The sequence below is a fragment of the Xenopus laevis genome, chromosome 4L (assembly GCF_017654675.1).
Source record: "Xenopus laevis strain J_2021 chromosome 4L, Xenopus_laevis_v10.1, whole genome shotgun sequence".
In the NCBI taxonomy this organism is placed as follows: Eukaryota; Metazoa; Chordata; class Amphibia; order Anura; family Pipidae; genus Xenopus; species Xenopus laevis.
This window is the reverse complement of record NC_054377.1, coordinates 4,059,387-4,084,108: the sequence shown is the minus strand read 5'-3', so window position 1 is coordinate 4,084,108 and position 24,722 is coordinate 4,059,387. Positions and strand designations below refer to the sequence as shown.

The window sequence follows — 24,722 nt, the reverse complement described above, 5'->3', positions numbered from 1 at the left end:
TGATAAATTATATATAAACCAGCACCTCACACACATCAGTCTCTCACACTCACTGTCACACTCACTCACTGTCACACTCATTGTCACACTCACTCACTCACTCACTGCATGAGACACAGACACACACAGGGGCGGGGCCTACTCGCCTGCCACCACCCTCCCTGTATTTCATTGGCTGAGCAGCTGCGGGAGGAGCTGTGGGAGGAGCGAGGTACCCGGGCAGTGCGGGAGGCTGGTGCGGGGCTCAGTACAATAGGATCGGCGCTCAGACTGGGAAACTTTATATCAACCCTGGAACTGATACACCCGGGACCCAGAACCCCAACGGAGCCCAGCGGCACCCCCGGAGCTCACAGGACTGACACTGACTCCGACTGACCCTTCTGCCTCCCGCCGACCCCCGGAGCTGCTGCTGCTGAGATGTCTGTCACCGACCCCTGAGCTGCTGCTGCTGCTGGAACTGCCCCATGATCCCCGGCTGTCACTTCTGTCTATTGATCTCTCCTGTCTCTGCCCCTTATTTCTACCTCCTCACTATACACCCCTAAACCCCATTATACCCACTGTTATACACCCCTAAACCTCAGCCCCCGTTATACCCACTTTCACCAGCCCTCTACTGCCCCCTACACACTGGAACCCCTGACATTCTGAATATACAGACCGAGCCCCCTGATAGTCCCCCTTTACTATACTAAATACTCAGGACTTTCCTACTGCCCCACAGACTCTCCCATAAAACACTAATGTCACTGCTGCTCCCCATCATACAATGAGCCCCCCGGCACTGTCCCTCCAGTAATCCCTGCACCCCCTCTTCTCAACCCCCTTCCACTCCGCTAGTCTGAGCCCCGTTGTACAGTAACTTACTCAGGTTCACCCTGGTTTTGCCCCCAGCACCAGATTCACTGGCAGGTTCTTTCCTACAATAAATACTTGTACTTATACTCCTGGCACCGACCCAATACCCAGAATTTCATTTCCCAGCCCACGAGAATCCCATGGACTGGCAGAGCACCAGGGACTGACCTATTTCCTAGGAGTGAGTTTACCCCTGGCGCTGCCCCACTCTCTGGATTGGCACTGCCCTGGGACCCCTATGGAGGCATCTCAGGATGGTCTGTACCAGGAAAACCAAAACCTTAGTGTCCACCTGTGTGATCCTGAGTGGAATGACCAATATCATCTGCCTGCTGTATGTGGGCTGGGTCACCAACTATATGGCCAACGTATATGTGCGGGTACAGGAGCCCGTGCCAGGCATCAAGCTGGAGGAGGATAAAGGGGAGACTATTCGGATTATAGAGCGATTGGACCGACTAGAAAGTGTCATCAACCAGCACATTCAAGGTACTGATTGATACTGTACATTATCTATGTGCTATATATGTGCCAACCTGCCTAGTAACTACCCTTATCTCTATGTTATATCTGTGCCAACCTGCCCATTAATTACCCTTATCTATATGTTATATCTGTGCCAACCTGTCCATTAACTACCCTTATCTATATGTTATATCTGTGCCAACCTGCCCATTAACTACCCTTATCTCTATGTTATATCTGTGCCAACCTGCCCATTAACTACCCTTATCTATATGTTATATCTGTGCCAACCTGCCCATTAACTACCCTTATCTATATGTTATGTCTGTGCCAACCTGCCCATTAACTACCCTTATCTCTATGTTATATCTGTGCCAACCTGCCCGTTAACTGCCCCATTTGTATTTTATATCAATGCCTTCCTTCACCTATCTGTATGTTATATCCATGACAACTTGCATATTTTTTGCCCCATCTGTATGTTATGTCTGTGCCAACCTGCCCATTAACTGCCCCTATTTGTATGCTCCTGTATATTTGTGCCAACCTGCCTATTAACTTCTCTGTTCATAACTGTGCCAATGTGCAATTTCAACTCCTCTCTGAAAGTTATATCTGGGCCAACTACACTTATCTACATCCCTGTGCCAACGTGCCATTCATTGCCCTATTTCTAAGTTATAGTTGTGCCCATTTACAAAGGAACTGCCCCTGTCTGTAATTAATATTGTAGAATACTATTCACTCATCTATCTGTATATATGTACTTCTTCTACCCATTGGCTGCTCTCCCTGTATGTCATATAACAACTGCTCTATCTGTATTTAATATAATTAATAACTTCTCTGCCTGTATTTAATATAATTAATAACGTCTCTGCCTGTATTTAATACAATTAATAACTTCTGTACCTGTGTATAGTATCACTGACTGCCTTAGCCGTATGCAGTACTGCTATTAACTGCTTCACCTGTATATAATATCAACATCTGTTCTATCTATATGAAAAGGTAACTGTCTATGTAATATAGTTATTAACGACCCTGCCTGCATGTAGTATTTTTATTAGCTGTTGTGCCTCTATGTATTATTACTGTTATTAACCGAGATATCTCTATGTGATAATCCCAACCTGCTGGCACAATTATTCTACCCCTGAGCAGCTTGTTGCCTATCTGTATCTTATATACAGTAAATGCCCCCTGCCTGCTCCCTAGTTGTATATTACACGTCTGTTCCTTACCTGTGTATTAAATAGCTACCTGATCTTATCCGGCATAATACTTCTCATGTGTTATGTAACTTTCCCTCGTCCCTCCTTGTGTATTACACAGCTCTCTCTCTGTTCCTACCCTGCATATTATATGTCTGTGTTTTATACATGGATATTACACAGCTGCCTGTTGCTTATCTTTATATAACATATCTGTTTGTGCCCCTTCTGTATTTTAAAAAGCTGCCTGTATTTCCTACCTGTATATATTGATAGCTAGGTGTGTTTATTACCTGTATATATTGATAGCTAGGTGTGTTTATTACCTGTATATATTGATAGCTAGGTGTGTTTATTACCTGTATATATTGATAGCTAGGTGTGTTTATTACCTGTATATATTGATAGCTAGGTGTGTTTATTACCTGTATATATTGATAGCTAGGTGTGTTTATTACCTGTATATATTGATAGCTAGGTGTGTTTATTACCTGTATATTACATATCTGCTTGAGTTGCCTCCCTGTATATAACACAGTTACCGCTGTTCTTTAGCTGAATGTTCTCTAATCGGCCCTTGTTTCATTTGCTGCTCCTGAAATATTATATTCTGTTATTTCCCCTCTGTATTGTGTTAACTAATCTGCTGAACCAACAAACATAGAACATACCAATCCTGTCTATGGCACCTATATGGGCATCCAATGTACCAGCCTTTAGCTCTCTCTGATCTCTGTGCTACATGATGTTTAATGTGTATACAAGGGGTTAACTGCATATAATATATGTTGTGTGTATGGGGGGGGGGTATTCTGCCAGTAGATAACATAATGACTTGCCTCTGTATTACACACATTGTAGGATTTATATCAACACCTACAGACCTCTGGGTCTTGTTAAACTACAGACCTCTGTAGAACCATGTGCCGTGTGTAACCCCCCCCTTCAGTCTAATAACCCAGTGTCTTTATGGGAAAGTCTTTGCTACATTGTATCATTCATTGTATTAGCGCTTTAAAGGTTAAAATATTAACGTTCCAACCCAGAGAGCTGTCAGTCTGTTTAACTGCGATACTGCGTATGGGGTTGCTATTCTGTATTGTTTTTACAGCACTGGTTCTGTGTGTTATTTGTTTCAGTTCCACACTCAATTGGACTGTGTGCACTCTCCATGTAGTGTTGATTTGTATACAATCCCTCTGCTACTCTCTTTACATTCTTCCCTATAATATTCCCACCTCCTTAATATCACACAATGCTGCGTGACTGCGACTGTGTAATTCTGTGATACTGCGTCTCCAGAGCTGTCATTGTCTGATAAACCTCCATTCTGCAGTCGCATGTCGCAGTCGTGAGTGTGTGTATGTTAGTGAGTGTGTGTAAGTGTGTGAGTTTGTGTGAGTGAGTGAATGTGAGTGAGTGAGAGTGAATGTGTGTGTGAGTGTGTAAGTGAGTGTGAATGTGTGTGAGTGTATGTGAGTGTGTGTGAGAGTGAGTGTGTGGGTGAGTGTGTCAGTGTATTATTAAGTGTGTGAGTGTATAAGTGAGTGAGTGTGTGAGTGAGTATGTGAGTGTGTGTGAGAGTGAGTGTGTGGGTGAGTGTGTCAGTGTATAATTAAGTGTGTGAGTGTATAAGTGAGTGAGTGTGTGAGTGAGTATGTGAGTGTGTGGGTGAGTGTGTGGGTGAGTGTGTGGGTGAGTGTGTGAGTGAGTGTATAAGTGAGTGATTGTGTGTGTGAGTAAGTGTGTAAGCGAGTGTGAATATGTGTGAGTGTGTGACAGTGTGATTGAGAGTCTGAGTGTATAAGTGAGTGAGAGTGTGAGTATGTGTGTGAGTGAGAGTGTGAGTGAGTGTGAGTGAGAGTTTGAGTGTGTGAGTGTATACGTGAGTGAGTGTGTGAGTGTGTGGGTGAGTGAGTGTGTGAGTGAGTGTGTGTGAGAGTGTGAGTATGTGAGTGTGTGGGTGAGTGTGTGAGTGTATAAGTGAGTGATTGTGTGTGTGTGTGAGTAAGTGTGTAAGCGAGTGTGAATGTGTGTGAGTGTGTGACAGTGTATAAGTGAGTGAGAGCGTGAATATGTGTGTGAGTGAGTGAGAGTGAGTGTGAGTGAGAGTTTGAGTGAGTGTGTGGGTGAGTGAGTGTATGAGTGTATAAGTGAGTGAGTGGGTGAGTGTTTATGTCTGTGTGAATGTGTATGTGAGTGTGTAAGTGTGTGTGAGAGTGTGAGTGTATAAGTGAGTGAGAGTGTGAGTAAGTGTGTGAGTAAGTGCAATCGTGTTTCAGACCCTCAGGAACATCTCAGTCGGTCTCTGCAGAAATTCTATTTCTTTTCTATTTTGTTTTTTTCCCAGTCCTGTTATTACATTGTATTATGCAGCCGGCAGCTCCCATCAGTTTCCATAGATCTATGTTTCTATCCAGTTACCTTCAAACCATTTTTCTTTCTTCTTCATCATCATCCTCGTCGTTGCTGGAGATACCTGGTATCTTGTGCCTATACACACAGTGTGACTAATGACATTCTGCAAGCTCAGTTCCATCTCAGGCTCCATTGTTATTCTGCAGCTTGTGAATCCTTTTCCTATTGATGTTTAGGATTTAATTGGGGTGAAACTGGCAGCTTCAGCCTCTTGTAACTTCCATTGTTAAACGCAGATGTGAAGGGGATTATAAACCTGAGCTGAGGGTGTCCTATTGGGACTCCATGATAACAGCAACCAGGGGAAAACATTGATTGTGTTAGTTTGCTTTTTATTGATATTAGGAATCTTGTGCCACACACAGAGAATGGTCTCCCCAAAATGCCAATGTCTTGTGTCCAACATTTCATTCCCAAACCAACAGGGTTTATATGAAGTTGCCCCTCTCTTTGCTGCTATAACTGCCCCTACTCTTCTGGGAAGGTTACCACGGAACATTGTTGCTGGGAGTTGTTGCTGGGAGTTGTTTCCATTCAGCCACAAGAGGTTGGGCACTGATGTTGGGGGTCAGGCTCACAGTCGGGGTTCCAATTTATCCAAAAGGGGTTCAGTTAGGTTGCTCCTCCTTTTGTTGGTATAACGGCTCCTACTCTTCTGGGAAGGTTCCCACTAGAATCAATGTTAGAACATTGTTGCTGGGAGTTGTTGCTGGGAGTTGCTTCCATTCAGGCACAAGAGCATTAGTGAGGTTGGACACTGATGTTGGGGATCAGGCTCACAGTCGGGGTTCCAATTCATCCCACAGGGGTTCCGTTGGGTTGCCCCTCTCTTTGCTGCTCTTCTGGGAAGGTTCTCATTAGATTTTGGAACATTGTTGCTGGGAGTTGTTGCTGGGAGTTGTTTCCATTCAGCCACAAGAGCATTAGTGAGGTTGGGCAATGATGTTGGGGATCAGGCTCACAGTCGGGGTTCCAATTCATCCCACAGGGGTTCAGTTGGGTTGAGGTCAGTGCTCAGTGCAGTCAGGTTCTTCCCATTCTGTAGGGACCTGGCTCTGTGCATGGAGACCTTATTGTGCTGAAACTGGAAAGGGTCTTCCCCATATTGTTCCACAAAGTATGAAGGACCTCTTATATGGCATAAAAGGAGACAACATGCTTGGGTGGTGTAAGGGTGCCTAAATGGTGAGCCAGGGCTGTGACAAGCTCCATCTGCCCAGAAATAATATTAGTTATAAAATTAGAGTATTAGGAAAGGAAAGTGTTGTATTGCTACTTATATACTGACAGGAGGAAGGGATTCTTAAAGGTACAGTTCACTTTAAAGGAGAACTATGATGCTTTGTGCTTCTGTACCAGCCCAAGGCAACCACAGCCCTTTAGCAGTAAAGATCTGTGTCTCCAAAGATGCCCCAGTAGCTTCCCATCTTCTTTTCTGCAGATTACACATAGAATAGAAATGTCACAATATAAGGCTTTAGTTAAGGTTTAGTTCACCTTTAAAACTAAGCATGCAGAGGGTCAGGGGAGAGTATCTGGGCGGAGGAAGAGTCTTATCCAGCAATGGGATCTGTCCGGGGACTGTCTGGAAATTTGTGTTACATTTCTGTTGCTAAACAGGGTGTGTTTATTTTCAAAGGCCTTGGCATGAATTATGGGCAGAAAGTTGTAGGGGGCCCGGGTGGGTCGCACAGGAACACTTTGTTATTTGCCAACAAACAAGGATTCAGCGATGGCAGGAAATGTACAAAAGGTTCTCAGCTTTTATATGGCGAGTCCAATCCTTGTAGATACACAGAGAAAGGGAAATATCCCAGCAAGTCTCTATGGCAGCCCCACATGTCTGTGTGTTCTCATCCATCAATGCTCAGCCCTAGGCCCAAAAGCTTACACTCTGACCCCTCTACTGCTGCTGAATTATACCTCCCTGCTTTGCGCATCATATATGATCCCCCTCCACCCAGCGCTCTGTGGCCTTAAAAATCAGTCACACAAAGGGTTAGCAGTTGCAGTTGGCAGTTAGTCATCACTTTGCCAGTGACAGTGATGTGACAGTCAGTGAATGTGTGATGGATGTGTGTGAGCCCAGGCATGGGATTACTTATCCAGTTCTCCTACTGCAGGGCCCCCGCCTCTAACTGGGGCCCACCCTGATGGGCAATTGGACACTCAGTTTGAATTTAGTTGGCAGTTGCAATCAATTCTGTGCATTGTGGGTAAAACACCGGCCACCGTAACCAATTTTTGTTCATTGTGTTTGTGTTTATAAATAAGCCTTATACCCCATTGGCAGGAATCTAATATTTTTTAGGGAAATGTACTGACTATTGGCGCTCATTGCCCCCAGTGATACCCCTGCCTATTTTTTCCTGCTGCAGCTCCTTCCCTACAACCCACACAGAGCAACGCCGAGAGCAGTGAAACTGTCAGTTCTGAGATCACAAAAGGAGCCATCAGTCTTGGCATATGGTCAGACAAATCCCCCTGGCTGTCAGATATGGGGAAGCTTTGGCCAATAATCAGCGTCTTAACCAGCTTACATTATATATATATATATATAGCAGATTGTTTGTGGCTAAAGCCTCTCCCGGTGCCGGCAGACAGCTGGGTCACTGGCTCGAGGAGGCCGGGCTATTTCTGGATGCCACAGTCAGGCTTGATCAGTCGCAAGACGCTCGGCTTCATTAAACCTGCAGCCGCAATGTGCAAGGAGAGATGCATTCCCTTCCTAGAAACCAATATTATCATATCAGATTATGTCTAGTAATGTGGCTCGTGTTGAACAGGACTCTATTGTCTCATTCACTTCATCCCAGAGCCAGCGTGCCGAGGGCAGGAGGTAGTTAATTAATGGTTAAAATCCTCCTGTATATATATATAGTGAACTCCTCCTTATCTGTAAGCTAGAGACACAGGCAGCAAATGGGTTAGGAAGGGAGTTCATTGTCTAATTTCAAGAGGGAAAGAGTGGGACGTAATAAGGTTCAATGGTCGTTCCTGAACTATATTGCTCTTAGTAATAATTGTAAGTATAGGACTAAGTTCATATTTGCAGATAAAGAAAATAGCACTTGGCTTATATTTCCCAGAAACAATAACTGTGAGTGTAGCGCTTTTGTTCCCATTCCCCTGAGGCTGATAATTCTGATGTTAAAATTGCCTGTCGTGGTTAAAATCCTCCTATATATAGTGAACTCCTCCTTGTCTGTAAGCCGGAGACATGTGCAGCAAATGGGGCAGGAAGGGAGCATAATATCTAATTCCAGGGGGATAAGGAGGGGACAATAGTTCAAGTTTAGACGGGATGATCCTGAACTGTATTGCTCTTATTCCCCAGTAACAAGTGTGAGTATAGGACTAATCTCCTATTAGCAGGTAAATAGTCATTGAGGATATAATTAGAATATAACATTTGGCTTATATTTCTCAGAAACAATAATTGTGAATGTAGCACTTTTGTTCCTGTTCCCCTGAGACTGATAATTCTGAGGATAATTCTCCCCCTTTGCCTGATATTCGCAGAAATGCACGACAGAAACTCGGTTTTGCAGCCAACACAGTAGTTACAGACAATGGGTTTATATAAGAGACATCTGCTCGGCTCCACCATCTACACTGGAGATCAGTAGCCAAGTAACTTACAGTATATGAGGCTTCTGCTGCACCGTGCTGGGAGAGATGATACATTGTTTTTTTTAGGAAACAGCACCTATTTGTATTATATATATATATATATCCTCCTCTAACACTGCTTGGCACCCATTACCATGCCAACTGGGAGTTATTACAAATAATGCAGCTGTGTGTGACCCCTGCTGTGCTGCTTGATGGGTGACTTTTGGTGCAGTGACAGATGCTGAGCAGGGTTAAAATAAGCTCTGTAATCAGGAGCTGACAATCTAATTGGCACTCGGGGAGCCCAGACGGGGGGTAGTGCCAGGTTGATTAAACAGGTAAGATTTCAGGTAGAATAGAGTTGGCGCCTCTGAGGCAGGAAGGCAGTTGAGACCCAGAGGTTCAGCGGCCGGTGAGATTGGAGGATGGGAGAGGGTGCTGGGAGAGGGTGCTGGGAGAGGGTGCTGGGAGAGGGTGCTGGGAGAGGGAGCTGGGAGAGGGAGCTGGGAGAGGGTGCTGGGAGAGGGTGCTGGGAGAGGGTGCTGGGAGTGGGTGCTGGGAGAGGGTGTTGGGAGAGGGTGCTGGGAGTGGATGCTGGGAGTGGGTGCTGGGAGAGGGTGCTTGGGGTGGGTGCTGGCAGAGGGTGCTGGGAGAGGGTGCTGGGAGTGGGTGCTGGGAGTGGGTGCTGGGAGTGGGTGCTGGGAGAGGGTGCTGGGAGTGGGTGCTGGGAGTGTGTGCTGGGAGTGTGTGCTGGGAGTGGGTGCTGAGAGAGGGTGCTGGGAGAGGGTGCTGGGAGTGGGTGCTGGGAGTGGGTGCTGGGAGTGGGTGCTGGGAGTGGGTGCTGGCTGGGAGTGGGTGCTGAGAGAGGGTGCTGGGAGAGGGTGCCGGCAGAGTGTGCTGGGAGTGGGTGCTGGGAGAGGGTGCTGCAGTGCCAGGGCTGGAGGGAAAGGTAAAAGGGCAGTCGCTGCACCTACACGCTGGAGGGTATTTTCTCTCCCTACATCCCTAGATCTGGTTTCTCCCTACAGCCCAGAACAGTCTCTCTCTTGTTCTCACTTTAAAGCCTGAAAGATTAGTAAATATTTGAGGGACTGAACTTTTCTTAATGATATTTTCTCAGTTTACAGTAGGGCAAGGTGAATCCAAGAGCAGGATTAATATTCCTTCCAAAAATGTAACCTATCCTCAACCTGTAATCCCTGCCTGTAATATATACCTACCCACCAGGAGGAATGGGAATAGTACCCCTAATGCAGGGAACTCAGGGTATCACTCATGTATTATAAGGGATAATGTACCCCCTACTGTAAATGATAAGGATATTAGAAGTCACTGAGGGGTTGTTCTGTGACCATATAAAGGCACAAGGCTGCAGGCTGAGTTATACAGGGAACTCTGAGTATCACTCATGTATTATAAGGGATAATGTACCCCCTACTGTAAATGATAAGGATATTAGAAGTCACTGAGGGGTTGTTCTGTGACCATATAAAGGCACAAGGCTGCAGGCTGAGTTATACAGGGAACTCTGAGTATCACTCATGTATTATAAGGGATAATGTACCCCCTACTGTAAATGATAAGGATATTAGAAGTCACTGAGGGGTTGTTCTGTGACCATATAAAGGCACAAGGCTGCAGGCTGAGTTATACAGGGAACTCTGAGTATCACTCATGTATTATAAGGGATAATGTACCCCCTACTGTAAATGATAAGGATATTAGAAGTCACTGAGTGGGGGTTCTGGGAACATATAAAGGCAGCCATGAGTCCTGGTACAAGATGTACGTGGGAATGTGAAGTACAAGCTGGATGTGGGCGATAAACACAAAAGCAGAGAGCCATCTGTACATACACACACACAGCTATATACAGTATATATAGTGAATAAAGTACCCCCTCTTGTAAAATATAAGGATATTATAAGTTACCGAGGAGTTTCATGACCATATAAAAGTACGAGGCCGAAGGCCGAGTGTTTTTATACAGGTCATGGAACTCCGAGGTAACTTCTAATATCCTCATATTTTGCAACTGGGGGTACTTTATTTATTATAATACACAAGTCTCAGTGAGTCATGTGACAGAAATGACATCAGAACTCACCGTTTATAACTGATGACATCAGAACTCACCGTTTATAAGAATATAATTTACAAGATATTCATGGCTTTTGTGTATTATATATATATATACACACACATATTACATACACGTCTCCAAGGAAAGATCCAATACACCGTTTAATACAAGTGCAATTAGTGCTTGACTAGAGGAAACTGGGCACATTTCTTCATACGAGAATATTGGAAAACACTGATGAATATTTATTCGAAGAATTCCGTTTTCAAGGGTAAAGGGCAAGTATGTGGGTCCATCTGTGCAGTTCTGGACTGACCCAACAGGCCTCCAATAAAACTCCAGTTAGGCCCCAGACTCAGGAGACCCCACTTTACACCCGGCTCTTTACGTTTCCCTGTACTGGGGGGAGAAGAGAAAATACGAGAGAAGAAAATGAAGGAATGAAATCCAAAAGAGGAATAAAAGTCAGAAAGGGAAGACAAATAACTTTATAATAAAGAAGATATTGATGCGGCAGGTTAGTTCCATATAAGATCAGTGTCTTGCATCTGAATGAAGACTCGCCCGCGGCACCCGCAGTCAGAGGCAGAACCTCCAGTGCATCCCAATGAGAGTTACGGAAAAAGATTGATTATTCCATTTCTGTTCCTTGGATTGGATTTAGCTTTTGCATAGCAGATGATCCGCACGTCAGCCATACTTTCCCTGCATTGTGTAAATACCCAGATTTATTTATGTAGAGAACAGAGCCAAGACTAACACAGTGATTCTCTGAAATCTCCCAGTGCCATGGGCTAGAAATATCCGTGTTTTTCTTATTAAAACCCATATTGACAGATTCTTTATATGCAAAAATATGTGATCTGATCCCCATTGTAAGCAGCAGTCCTGTCCTGCTTTATGGCAGCTGAGATTCTAGCTATCTGTATAACAGAACATTCTGTCCCAGTGGCTGCACAGATCCTATCTGATCCCCATTGTAAGCAGCAGTCCTGTCCTGCTTTATGGCAGCTGAGATTCTAGCTATCTGTATAACAGAACATTCTGTCCCAGTGGCTGCACAGATCCTATCTGATCCCCATTGTAAGCAGCAGTCCTGTCCTGCTTTATGGCAGCTGAGATTCTAGCTATCTGTATAACAGAGCATTCTGTCCCAGTGGCTGCACAGATCCTATCTGATCCCCAGTGTAAGCAGCAGTCCTGTCCTGCTTTATGGCAGCTGAGATTCTAGCTATCTGTATAACAGAAACATTCTGTCCCAGTGGCTGCACAGATCCTATCTGATCCCCATTGTAAGCAGCAGTCCTGTCCTGCTTTATGGCAGCTGAGATTCTAGCTATCTGTATAACAGAACATTCTGTCCCAGTGGCTGCACAGATCCTATCTGATCCCCATTGTAAGCAGCAGTCCTGTCCTGCTTTATGGCAGCTGAGATTCTAGCTATCTGTATAACAGAACATTCTGTCCCAGTGGCTGCACAGATCCTATCTGATCCCCATTGTAAGCAGCAGTCCTGTCCTGCTTTATGGCAGCTGAGATTCTAGCTATCTGTATAACAGAACATGCTGTCCCAGTGGCTGCACAGATCCTATCTGATCCCCATTGTAAGCAGCAGTCCTGTCCTGCTTTATGGCAGCTGAGATTCTAGCTATCTGTATAACAGAACATTCTGTCCCAGTGGCTGCACAGATCCTATCTGATCCCCATTGTAAGCAGCAGTCCTGTCCTGCTTTATGGCAGCTGAGATTCTAGCTCTCTGTATAACAGAACATTCTGTCCCAGTGGCTGCACAGATCTTATCTGATCCCCATTGTAAGCAGCAGTCCTGTCCTGCTTTATGGCAGCTGAGATTCTAGCTCTCTGTATAACAGAACATTCTGTCCCAGTGGCTGCACAGATCCTATCTGATCCCCATTGTAAGCAACAGTCCTGTCCTGCTTTATGGCAGCTGAGATTCTAGCTATATTTTAGGCCTATGTCTCTCAGTCCTGAGCCAAGTCTTGAACTGGAGGGAATCCAAGGGAGTTTGCCTTTGCCTTTTCTCAGATGCCTAAAAGATAAATTTAGAATTGGCAGTGGTTGCCGGGGCACAAGTCTCAGGGTGTGTGAGTATAAATCAGACTATTCATATGATGCAGGATGTACACAGCGAAAAGGCTTTTTAAGTACGTTAAACAAATTCTGGAGAGTAGTTTGGATCGTATCCAGAGACGAGAGCAGGAGTTGGAGAGCCGGCCAAGGAACAGCATAACGTTTGTATTTATAATGATATACACGTACCGGGAGTGGAGCATTTGTTGGGAATATTGTGCATGTAATTGTTCATTAATAGCCAGGGAGGGTCTCTCAGCCCAAACATAAGGTTCCTGCAGACTTGCTGAATGACTTGCTGCAAATACACAACCGGCAGGAGAACCAGATGGACCTCTGCCCCTGTTCCATCTGTGCAGTTCTGGACTGACCCAACAGGCTACTTTCTCTTTATCTTGTTCTATAATCACCATCTTGTCCTACAGTCTCCATCTTGTCCTACAGTCTCCATCTTGTCCTACAGTCTCCATCTTGTACTACTGTCTCCATATTGCCCTACTGTCTCCATCTTGTACTACTGTCTCCATCTTGTCCTACAGTCTCCATCTTGTCCTACTGTCTCCATTGTCTCCCTCTTTCCGTACTGTCTCCATCTTGTCCTACTGTCACCATCTTGCCCTGCTGTCTCCATCTTGTCCTACTGTCTCCATCTTGTCCTACTGTCTCCATCCTGTCCTACTGTCTCCATCTTGTCCTACTGTCTCCATCTTGTCCTACTGCCTCCATCTTGTCCTACTGTCTCCATCTTGCCCTACTGTCTCCATCTTGGACTACTGTCTCCATCTTGTCCTACTTCTCCGTCTTGTCCTACTGTCTCCATCTTGTCCTACTGTCTCCATCTTGCCCTACTGTCTCCATCTTGTCCTACTGTCTCCATTGTCTCCATCTTTCCCTACTGTCTCCATCTTGCCCTACTGTCTCAATCTTTTCCTACTGTCACCATCTTACCCTACTGTCTCCATCTTGCCCTATTGTCTCCATCTTGCCCTAATGTCTCCATCTTGTCGTACTGTCTCTATCTTGTCCTATGGTCTCCATCTTGCCCTACTGTCTCCATCTTGTCCTACTGTCTCCATTGTCTCCATCTTTCCCTACTGTCTCCATCTTGCCCTACTGTCTCAATCTTTTCCTACTGTCACCATCTTGCCCTATTGTCTCCATCTTGCCCTACTGTCTCCATCTTGTCCTACTGTCTCCATCTTGTCCTACTGTCTCCATCTTGTCCTACTGTCTCCATCTTGTCCTACTGTCTCTATCTTGTCCTATGGTCTCCATCTTGTCCTACTGTCTCCATCTTGTCCTACTGTCTCCATCTTGCACTACAGTCTTCATTTTGCCCTACTGTCTCCATCTTGTCCTACTGTCTCCATCTTGTCCTACTGTCTCCATCTTGTCCTACTGTCTCCATCTTGTTCTACTGTCTCCATCTTGTCCTACTGTCTCCATCTTGCCCTACTTTCTCTTTATCTTGTCCTACATTCGCCATCTGACTTTGGGTCTCATTGAGCCACAGCAATTTTCCACCACATTTAAACTTCCAATTTCATATATCCCTATAGTTAACATGTTCAGTGCTTTTGTTTACTCTCTCCCAGCTTAGCTTTCTTACCTTCTTCCCTGTATTTGTCAAGGCCCAGGAGCCAGCGTTGAATAAAACAAGGACATCCATGTCTCCATTCTGCTCTCCCACCTGAATAAACTCCTCGGCGTGTGCCGCAGCCGTTTTCCAGGGACTGATAATTACAGATGAGTGACGAGGTTTTGAAAGGATCATTAGCAGCTGCAAATAAATATTTTAGGCGGAATCCTTGTGTTTGTCCTTCAGACACCTGCCGATTCATGTCACTCAGCTCTACTGTATAAGAATCATTCATTTGGACTTTCATATTAAAGGGGAAGTAAAGCCTGATCCAGTGTAATCCATGTTTCTTTGTATTTACCTAAAGGGGGTAGGTATATTCATCAGACAGATCTTCATTACTAAAGGGCTGGCGAGGGTTGGGACCGGGAGAGAGACCAACACATAAGGCCCAGAATTTCTATCCTAATTCCTAGTTTTCCTTTATTAAAGCGAGCTCTGCAGGGCACAATTCCTGTATAATATAGGGCCATTTCCCCTTTAAAGATTTGTCCTTTTCCTGCATTTGCTGCTTTTCCTAGTGAAAGAGAACAAAGAGATCTGGGCCGGATTATTGTGCTGCCGCAGCCAGAGTTCCCGGCCTGGAACGTTAATCCGGTAATGGAATATACAGTATTCCCCGCACCTGAGCACAAAGGCAGAAAGGATTCAGGAACCTTTGCGTCTCGTTACTCTCTGTTCTTTTTTCATCCTCTCGCTCGGATTTCATTTGCTGTGAGGTTTTTGGGCAGGCAACTTGGTAGTCTGCTGGCACCTTGGCATGGTAAAAGAACCCTTCCAATATACATTCATTAGAAAGGAATCAGTGCTGTAAAGTTAGGGCAATTTTTTGGCTGTTTATATTCACTGCACTGCTGGTTCTGACTCATGATCACTGTCCAGTTCCCTTTCTTTGCACAGGCCTTTGATAGCACAAACTATCAAGGGGCTTTTTTGGTTTCAAATTTGTAAAACCTATTTGCACTCACATGACACTGTATCCCTGCCTCTTGAATCTCCCCTAAATCTCACGGGCTCACCCCCTGACATCATGGATCTACCTCTAACGTCACCCACTTGCGAAGTCATCAACCTGCTTCCGTTATTCATTTCAGTATAAACACTAATAGGATTTTACATGATAACTGTGGTGTTTGTACAGGGATTGTGACATCACTGCAATGGCTGCATTCTTAATATTATTATATAATTATGAAAATAGTGGCCCTTTATGATCCAGGAGGGCCCTTAAATATGAGAAATAACCCGCCTAATTCACTAATGGCCAATCCGACACTCTCAGCTTTTGTGTACTATAAATCCCAGCTTCATGCAGTTTCCATTGTGACGTCGACAACTATTTCCCTCCCGCAGATACAAGAATAATTATTGATGTAGAAATAGAATTCACATTTATTAATAAATTCAGCCAAGGGCAAGGGGCAGTTACACATGTTTTTGTGAACATAATAAAACTACGTTTTTTTTTTTTTGCGGATCAATTCTTTTTCCAGAGCGCGTGACCTCTTTAAGGGATGGAGCCGACCTCATTTGAGTCTGAGAAACATTTTCGTTGAGAGAGAAAGTAAGGGGGGAAAAAGCCATGAAAGAAATCAATTACTGGGGAATTTCAGAGCCTTTGCAGAGAATTACATTTATATTTGTAATTAATGCATTTAATTGGGGTCAACAAGCCCTGTGTGTGTGATTAATGGTGTCAGAGCCATTCCGCTGGAGCAGTCCTTGGGCTTGAAATGGAGAAATGATAAAGCAGCCGTGGAAGTCACCAATATTCATATGTGAGAGGCCGTTTGTACAGATCCTTTACATAAATCATGAGTGAGACTCACTAAATTACCTGCTCTCGTCTTCTGAGGAGCCATCCAGGCAGGAGATGAAAAAACAACTGCTATTCACATTCCTCTGCCGAGTTTAATATTTTCTACCGAGTCCTGACACGCTGGCAAATGAGACATTCAGATCTGGAATATGCTCAACATTTGGGTGAAAACTTTAGCAATTTCCCTCTTATGCATTCTGAAGGAATGGAGATCTCACCATCAGCATAGGAAGGGGTTCTTTACTGTAAGGGCAGTCAGGTTATGGGATTCCCTACCAAGAGAGAGGGAATGAGTGATTCATTGGTGGGGAGGAAAGGAGATTTCACCATCAGCATAGGAAGGGGTTCTTTACTGTAAGGGCAGTCAGGTTATGGGATTCCCTACCAAGAGAGGGGAATGAGTGATTCATTGGTGGGGAGGAAAGGAGATCTCACCATCAGCATAGGAAGGGGTTCTTTACTGTAAGGGCAGTCAGGTTATGGGATTCCCTACCAAGAGAGGGGAATGAGTGATTCATTGGTGGGGAGGAAAGGAGATCTCACCATCAGCATAGGAAGGGGTTCTTTACTGTAAGGACAGTCAGGTTATGCGATTCCCTACCAAGAGAGGGGGAATGAGTGATTCATTGGTGGGGAGGAAAGGAGATCTCACCATCAGCATAGGAAGGGGTTCTTTACTGTAAGGACAGTCAGGTTATGGGATTCCCTACCAAGAGAGGGGGAATGCGTGATTCATTGGTGGAGAGGAAAGGAGATCTCACCATCAGCATAGGAAGGGGTTCTTTACTGTAAGGGCAGTCAGGTCATGGGATTCCCTACCAAGAGAGAGGGAATGAGGGATTCATGGGGAGAGGAATGGAGATCTCACCATCAGCATAGGAAAGATTTAATTACTGTATGACAGTTAGGCCATGAGATTCCCTACCATGAGAGGGGGAATAAGGGATCAATTGGCATAGTCAAGGTTTCTGTACTTTAAGGGCAGTCAGATTATGGAATTTCCACTGAGGAGAGGTGCAAAAGAATGATGCCCGAGAAAAGAAAATATCCCCAACAACATAGTTAGGGTTTCTTTACTGTGAGGGCAGTCGGGTTATGGAATTCAGGGTGGGGGATGGGCTGCTGGGGCAAAATGAGACAAACTGATATGCCCCGGCCCTCATGGGCACCAAGAACTCAGGACCACTGTCTGACCAGGATCTGCAGGCCCAGGAGGAAAGAGCAGGGTCACAGTGGGGTGAGAATTTGTGATGGGTGTTGGGGGAGTTCATGACGGGGCTAAGGGTGGTGGGCCCTTAAGGAAGCACCCTGGTGGTTTCATGGACAACCCAGTCCAGCACTGATGGGATTCCCTAACAAGAGAGGGTGAATGAGGGATTCATTGATGTTGGATGAAAGAAGAGCTTATCATCAACATAGAAAGGGGTTCGTTGTTGTGTTCAGTTATTGAATTCTCTATTAAGACAGGTGTTAGTAGGTGATGTGATAGTGGGAGATTTCACAATCAGTATAAGTAGGGTCAGACTGGCCTTCCAGAGTACGAGATGATCTCCTGTTGGATCCTGGTCCTAGTGGGGTCCAGCCGAGGACAATAGCTCTCAGCCCCTTCTGATTCCTGCTATACTTTGTTATACCACCTGTTACATTTAGCACTATTTACATGTAACGTGGGCCCTCCATGTGGTGGGCCCGGATTTCTACACCTGGGTGGGACTGCAGTTACTATTATGTAGCCTGCGGAGCTGGGAGTGTCTCACCCAATCAGAGTGTGTGCTGGGCAAGTTACTGCAGTTACTTATGGGAGGGGAGGAGGGAAGGTTACGTGATCAGCAGGGAAGGGGAACTGAGAGAGAGAGGAAAGCTCACTGACAGACAGTTGCACTCAGCGGGATTCTATACAGAGAGATTATCCCTATGAAGTCATGTGCCCTTAAGCACCCAGCCAAGTGCCACCTATCAGAGGCCTCTCCAGCCCAACACCAACGATTAATCCATTCCTTTCTGCTGCTCCTGGATTCCTGGCATATTTCTCCAAGTGCCCAAATGAGTCTCCTCCCCTTTATTCTATTATTTCACACTGTGTATAAACCTGCTTCACTCCTGGCTTGTTTAATCACCCTCTTAGATTGTAAGTTCTGCAGGTCAGGGACCTCCTTCTGGCACATTGTAACTGTTTATAAATATATATATATCTATGCCTGTGCCTGTGCCTCTGAACCCTTATGGAAATCAGGGACTTGTACCCACAAAACAGTTTTTATCATTTCAGGATATCGTTCTAAATTTTTTAAATCTCTGTACAGACTATGAGCAAATTTATGGACTGTTCCTGCTGAATTGTGCTTAGTACAGGGAATACCTATGCTGCTATAGTTTTATGGGATCTCTCTGTACAGACTATGAGCAAATTTAGGGGACTGTTCCTGCTGAATTGTGCTTAGTACAGGGAATACCTATACTGTCATAGTTTTATGGGATCTCTCTGTACAGACTATGAGCAAACTTAGGGGGCTGTTCCTGCTGAATTGTGCTTAGTACAGGGAATACCTATACTGTCATAGTTTTATGGGATCTCTCTGTACAGAGTATGAGCAAACTTAGGGGCTGTTCCTGCTGAATTGTGCTTAGTACAGAGGAATACCTATACTGACATAGTTTTATGGGATCTCTCTGTACAGACTATGAGCAAACTTAGGGGACTGTTCCTGCTGAATTGTGCTTAGTACAGGGAATACCTATGCTGCCATAGTTTTATGGGATCTCTCTGTACAGAGTATGAGCAAACTTAGGGGACTGTTCCTGCTGAATTGTGCTTAGTACAGGGAATACCTATGCTGCCATAGTTTTATGGGATCTCTCTGTACAGACTATGAGCAAACTTAGGGACTGTTCCTGCTGAATTGTGCTTAGTACAGGGAATACCTATGCTGCCATAGTTTTATGGGATCTCTCTGTACAGACTATGAGCAAACTTAGGGACTGTTCCTGCTGAATTGTGCTTAGTACAGGGAATACCTATGCTGTCATAGTTTTATGGGATCTCTCTGTACAGACTATGAGCAAACTTAGGGGACTGTTCCTGCTGAATTGTGCTTAGTACAGGGAATACCTATGCTGCCATAGTTTTATGGGATCTCTCTGTACAGACTATGAGCAAACTTAGGGGGCTGTTCCTGCTGAATTGTGCTTAGTACAGGGGATACCTATGCTCTTGTGCCCTGCAGAGGGGCCACGCTGCTCATTCATTATCATGTGCAATAATTAAACATCATGGTGAAAGGATCATAAAGTAGAGAATTCGTTCTCCATTTAAGGAGAAATCATAATTGATGTTGCCTTCTCTATCCTACGCTTAAATGAGAAATGGTCTTAAAATGTTTTTTTTATATATTTCCTGTGAACAACTGGTGAGTCTGTAGAGGAATAAAGGACATCTGTCCCTGGGTAAAACTGAGACACATTCCTTTACTATGAAATGCAGTGAAATGTGGAGAAGTATCAGTTGCAATAAAGTGAGTCTGTTATACAGTTTATCCACCGAATGATCAAGGTCCGGCTCATTATTTCCTTACTTGCAGTACCACTTGTCACCACCAACGAGGGCAGAAATTTTCCATAGAGATCAGCAGAACAGCGCCACCACCATCATCACTGTATCTGAGCAGAGCACACATATACCCAAAGTGTTGATTATGGGGGGACGTAATATGATTTTGCAGCAATTTGTGGGTGTGACGCAGCAGAAAGCAGGGATGTAACAGTAGAAAAAGTGGGGGGTCCTTCTAGTTTTTAGGAAGCAGAAAGGGATATTTGTGCCATTACTGGAGGGATAATGAGGACTGTGTTCCCTGTATAACATGTTGGTGATTTCCCCGCTCAGCACCCAGTGATGTACAGCACCTAATTACCATGTTCAGCCTTGGGGAGCTGTAATGTCTGATGCCCTGTCTGCTAAGCAGCATTTATTGTGCCGTATATTAGACATATGGAATAAACCGAGAAGTTTAGCCAATCCTCTGCCAAGTGTAGCTCACTGCTTGCTGTTCTGCCAGCTTTAGGGGCTTTTTAGTGTCAGATTTGGGTTGTTGGGTCCTACTGGTGAACCCGAGGGCCCCTCCACTGCCACGTGCTGCACCCCACAACTGCAGCTGCTGAAATCCACCTTTCACCCCCTGAACACTGACCAAAAGTACTGGGGGAATGTAGTGGCCAGGGAATGGGTGACTAGGGCCCACTGGGATTTTTTTCCAGCACCCCAGTGGGCAAGTCCAACCCTCTATGGAATATTATTATTAACATGTATTTTTAGAGCGCCAACATATTGCGCAGCGCTGTATTAGTATGTATTATGTATAGTAAGGCACAATAGTAAAAGCCCATGTCCTACTGAGACACATTCAGTTACATTGAGAAGGAAAAACAGCAGCCTGCCAGAAAGCATTTCTCTCCTAAAGTGCAGGCACAAGTCACATGACCTGGGGCAGCTGGGAAATTGACAATATGTCTAGCCCCATGTCAGATTTTAAAATTGAATATAAAAAAAATCTGTTTGCTCTTTTGAGAAATGGATTTCAGTGCAGAATTCTGCTGGAGTAGCACTATTAACTGATGTGTTTTGAAAAAAACGTATTTTCCGATGACAGGATCCCTTTAAAGTAGGATGATCCAACTTGCAAAATGTGCAAAGTTTAAAGGGCCGGTTCACCTTTAAGTTAACGTTTAGTATGTTCTAGAGCGGCAAATTCGAAGTAACTTTTCAGTCGGTCTTCATTATTTATTCTTAATAGATTTTTAAATGATTTACCTTTTTTTCTAACTCTTTCCGGCTTTCAAATGGGGGTCACTGACCCCATCTAAAAAACAAATACTCTGTAAGGCTACAAATGTATTGTTATTGTTACTTTTTATTACTCATCAGTCTATTCAGGCCTGTCCTGTTTATATTCCAGTCTCTTATTCAAATGATTGCATGGTTGCTAGGGGAATTTCGACCCTAGCAACCGGACGGCTGAAATTGCAAACTGAATTAAAAAGCTAAATAAGTCAAAAACCTCAAATAATAAAAAATGAAAACCAATTGCAAATTATCTCAGAATATCCCTCTCTACATCAGGGGTCCCCAACCGCGGGGCTGCAGCTCACTACATACTTGAACTGAGCCAACGAATACGAATTTGGCCACAGGCGCACGAGATTTGACTTTGGGACACACAAATTTTACCGCGGCACAAGCAATTGATGCCCCCTGGTCCTTGCAAAAAATTAAGACTTTACAACGGTCCCTGGGGCAAAAAGGGTTGGGGACTGCTGCTCTACATCATACGAACAGTTAATTTAAAGGCGAACAGCCCTTTAAGGCAAGAATTCATGGGGTCTAGGCGGGTCATGGGTGTAATGGGACGTGGCCAGGGCAAATCAGAGGTTTTGGGACCCCGACACTATAGGTGAGGTTTTGTTTTGGTAAGGCTCAGTGCCACAGAGGCTACTATGGGACCCTCGGTTGCTACGGGTTACTAGACTGAGACTTTTCTCGCTTACTTTTTTTCCGATACATTAATATTCACTGCCTAATTAGTGCACTCAGTTTAATTAACGATGAGATTTTTGTAGAACCCAGAATGTTTTATGGTCTGTAAGAGCAGTCAATAAAAATAAAAGCAATTGAATGTGGCCTTTATTCTCTCAGTTGCCTTTGACCTCCTATTTGTATAATGGTGATTCCTCTATGGGAGCAAATTTGACCCCCAAGTCATAAGGTCCATTACCTCTTCCTCTTTTTGTCTCTATTATTCCTCCATGATCCACTGATATGGACTGAACCTGAATAAAATCAGAATAGAGACCAATGGGTGACTCCCAGCCAATGGAACGTCCCCTTGGTTTGGGGCACAGTATTTAACCTGCTGATTATGTCTGACTCGTGTAGCCGTGCAATAGAGGTGCCTTTGTAGCAGGGGAGCCTCATTGTGATGCACAGGATAATGTCAGTACTAATATGAATAGTGAGGCCGAGGATTAGTGCATTGTAATATATTATAGGAGAAGGAGGTGCCGCTCCGTTGCAGATTCACTTAATGAACTGGAGTTCAGAGCAGTGTTATTAGCGCTGGCTGATGGATTTATTATCAGTGGGGAGAAAAAAAAATTGTTTGTGTCCGACGTATTATCATTTTGTTGCGTTTTCCTAGTGCAGAGGCTGTTAATGCGGTTTCTTATTTACTAAAGCCAATTTTAAGACCATAAAGGGAAAAGCCCCACACGGGGCTGGTAGAATTAATCTGATCATTCTCTCATTCACCACTAGAACGTTGTAATGGATTTATTATTATACTCTATTTATATTTATGTTAATACCAAACTCACTGACACCCACTGACCAGGGACATTATTTGCAAGAAGCATCCCCTGCCCTGTATCCACTCCCTGGAACAACCTTTTGGAGGGATGTAGGATGGAGGGATAGAGGGATGTAGGGATAGAGGGATGGAGGGATAGAGGGATGGAGGGATAGAGGGATGGAGGGATAGAGGGATGTAGGGATAGAGGGATGGAGGGATAGAGGGATGTAGGGATAGAGGGATGTAGGGATGGAGGGATGTAGGGATAGAGGGATGTAGGGATAGAGGGATGGAGGGATGTAGGGATAGAGGGATGTTGGGATAGAGGGATGGAGGGATGTAGGGATAGAGGGATGGAGGGATGTAGGGATAGAGGGATGTAGGGATGTAGGGATAGAGGGATGTTGGGATAGAGGGATGGAGGGATAGAGGGATGTAGGGATAGAGGGATGTAGGGATGTAGGGATAGAGGGATGGTAGGGATAAGAGGGGATTGGAGGGATGTAGGGCATAGAGGGATGTAGGGCATTGTAGGGATAGAGGGATGTAGGGATACGAGGGTATGGAGGGATGTAGGGATAGAGGGATGTTAGGGGTATAGAGGGATGGTAGGGTATGTAGGGATAAGGGATGGAGAGGATAGAGGGATCTAGGAAGAGGGATCTAGGGATAGAGGGATTGTAGGGATTAGGGAAGAGGGATGTAGGGATGTAGGGATACGGATGTAGGGATGTAGGGATAGAGGGATGGAGGGATAGAGGGATAGGGGCTTACGGCCGAGGAATGTAGGGATGTAGGGATAGGGATGAGGGATGTTGGGATAGAGGGATGGAGGGATGTAGGGATAGAGGGATGTAGGGATAGTAGGGATAGGGATATAGGATAGAGGGATGTTGGGATAGAGGGATGAGGGATGAGGGATAGAGGGATGGAGGGGATAGAGGGATAGGGATGAGGGATAGAGGGATAGAGGGATAGAGGGATGTAGGGATAGGATGATGAGGGATGTAGGGATAGAGGGATGTAGGGATAGAGGGATGGAGAGGATAGAGGGATGGAGGGATGGGATGGAGGATAGGATGTAGGGATAGAGGGATGGAGGGATGTAGGGATAGAGGGATGGAGGGATAGAGGGATGAGGGAGATAGAGATGGAGGGAGGGATGTAGGGATAGAGGGATAGGGATGGAGGGATAGAGGGATAGGGATAGGGGATGTAGGGATAGAGGGAGGGATGGATGGGAGGGAGAGGGATAGAGGGATGTAGGGATAGAGGATGAGGGATGATAGAGGAGGGATAGAGGGATGGAGGGATGTAGGGATAGAGGGATGTAGGGATGAGGGATAGGGATAGAGGAGGGATAGAGGGATGTAGGGATAGATAGAGGGATGGAGGGATAGAGGGATGTAGGATAGAGGGATGTAGGGAAGAGGGATGTAGGGGATGGAGGGATGTAGGGATAGAGGGATGAGGGATAGGATGTAGGGATAGGGATAGGGATGAGGGATGTAGGGATAGAGGGATGGAGGGATAGAGGGATGGAGGGATAGAGGGATAGAGGGATGGAGGGATAGAGGGATAGGGATAGAGGGATGTAGGGATAGAGGATGGAGGGATGTAGGGATAGGGGATGTTAGGGATAGAGGGATTATAGAGGAGGGATAGAGGGATGTAGGGATAGAGGGATGGAGGGATAGAGGATAGAAGGGATGTAGGGATAGAGGATGTAGGGATAGAGGGATGTAGGGATAGAAGGATGTAGGGATGGAGGGATGTAGGGATAGAGGGATGTAGGGATAGAGGGATGGAGGGATGGAGGGATGTAGGGATTTAGGGATGGAGGGATAGAGGGATGTAGGGATAGAGGGATGTAGGGATAGAGGGATGTAGGGATAGAAGGATGTAGGGATGGAGGGATGTAGGGATAGAGGGATGTAGGGATAGAGGGATGTAGGGATAGAGGGATGTAGGGATAGAGGGATGTAGGGATAGAAGGATGTAGGGATAGAGGGATGTAGGGATAGAGGGATGTAGGGATAGAGGGATGGAGGGATGTAGGGATTTAGGGATGGAGGGATGTAGGGATAGAGGGATGTAGGGATAGAGGGATGTAGGGATAGAAGGATGTAGGGATGGAGGGATGTAGGGATAGAGGGATGTAGGGATAGAGGGATGTAGG

General features: G+C 45.2%; 1 protein-coding gene across 1 annotated transcript in view; it reads left to right on the top strand.

The window, feature by feature from the left end:
* The first annotated feature begins 220 nt into the window (after nucleotides 1-220).
* Nucleotides 221-24,722, top strand: part of galnt18.L (polypeptide N-acetylgalactosaminyltransferase 18 L homeolog) — a 156,121-nt gene continuing 131,619 nt past the window's right edge. Inside the window, exon 1 of the mRNA XM_018257279.2 lies at nucleotides 221-1,350. Coding sequence (XP_018112768.1) covers nucleotides 1,116-1,350 — 235 coding nt within the window. The 5' untranslated portion in view covers nucleotides 221-1,115. The remainder of the gene's footprint in view (nucleotides 1,351-24,722) is intronic.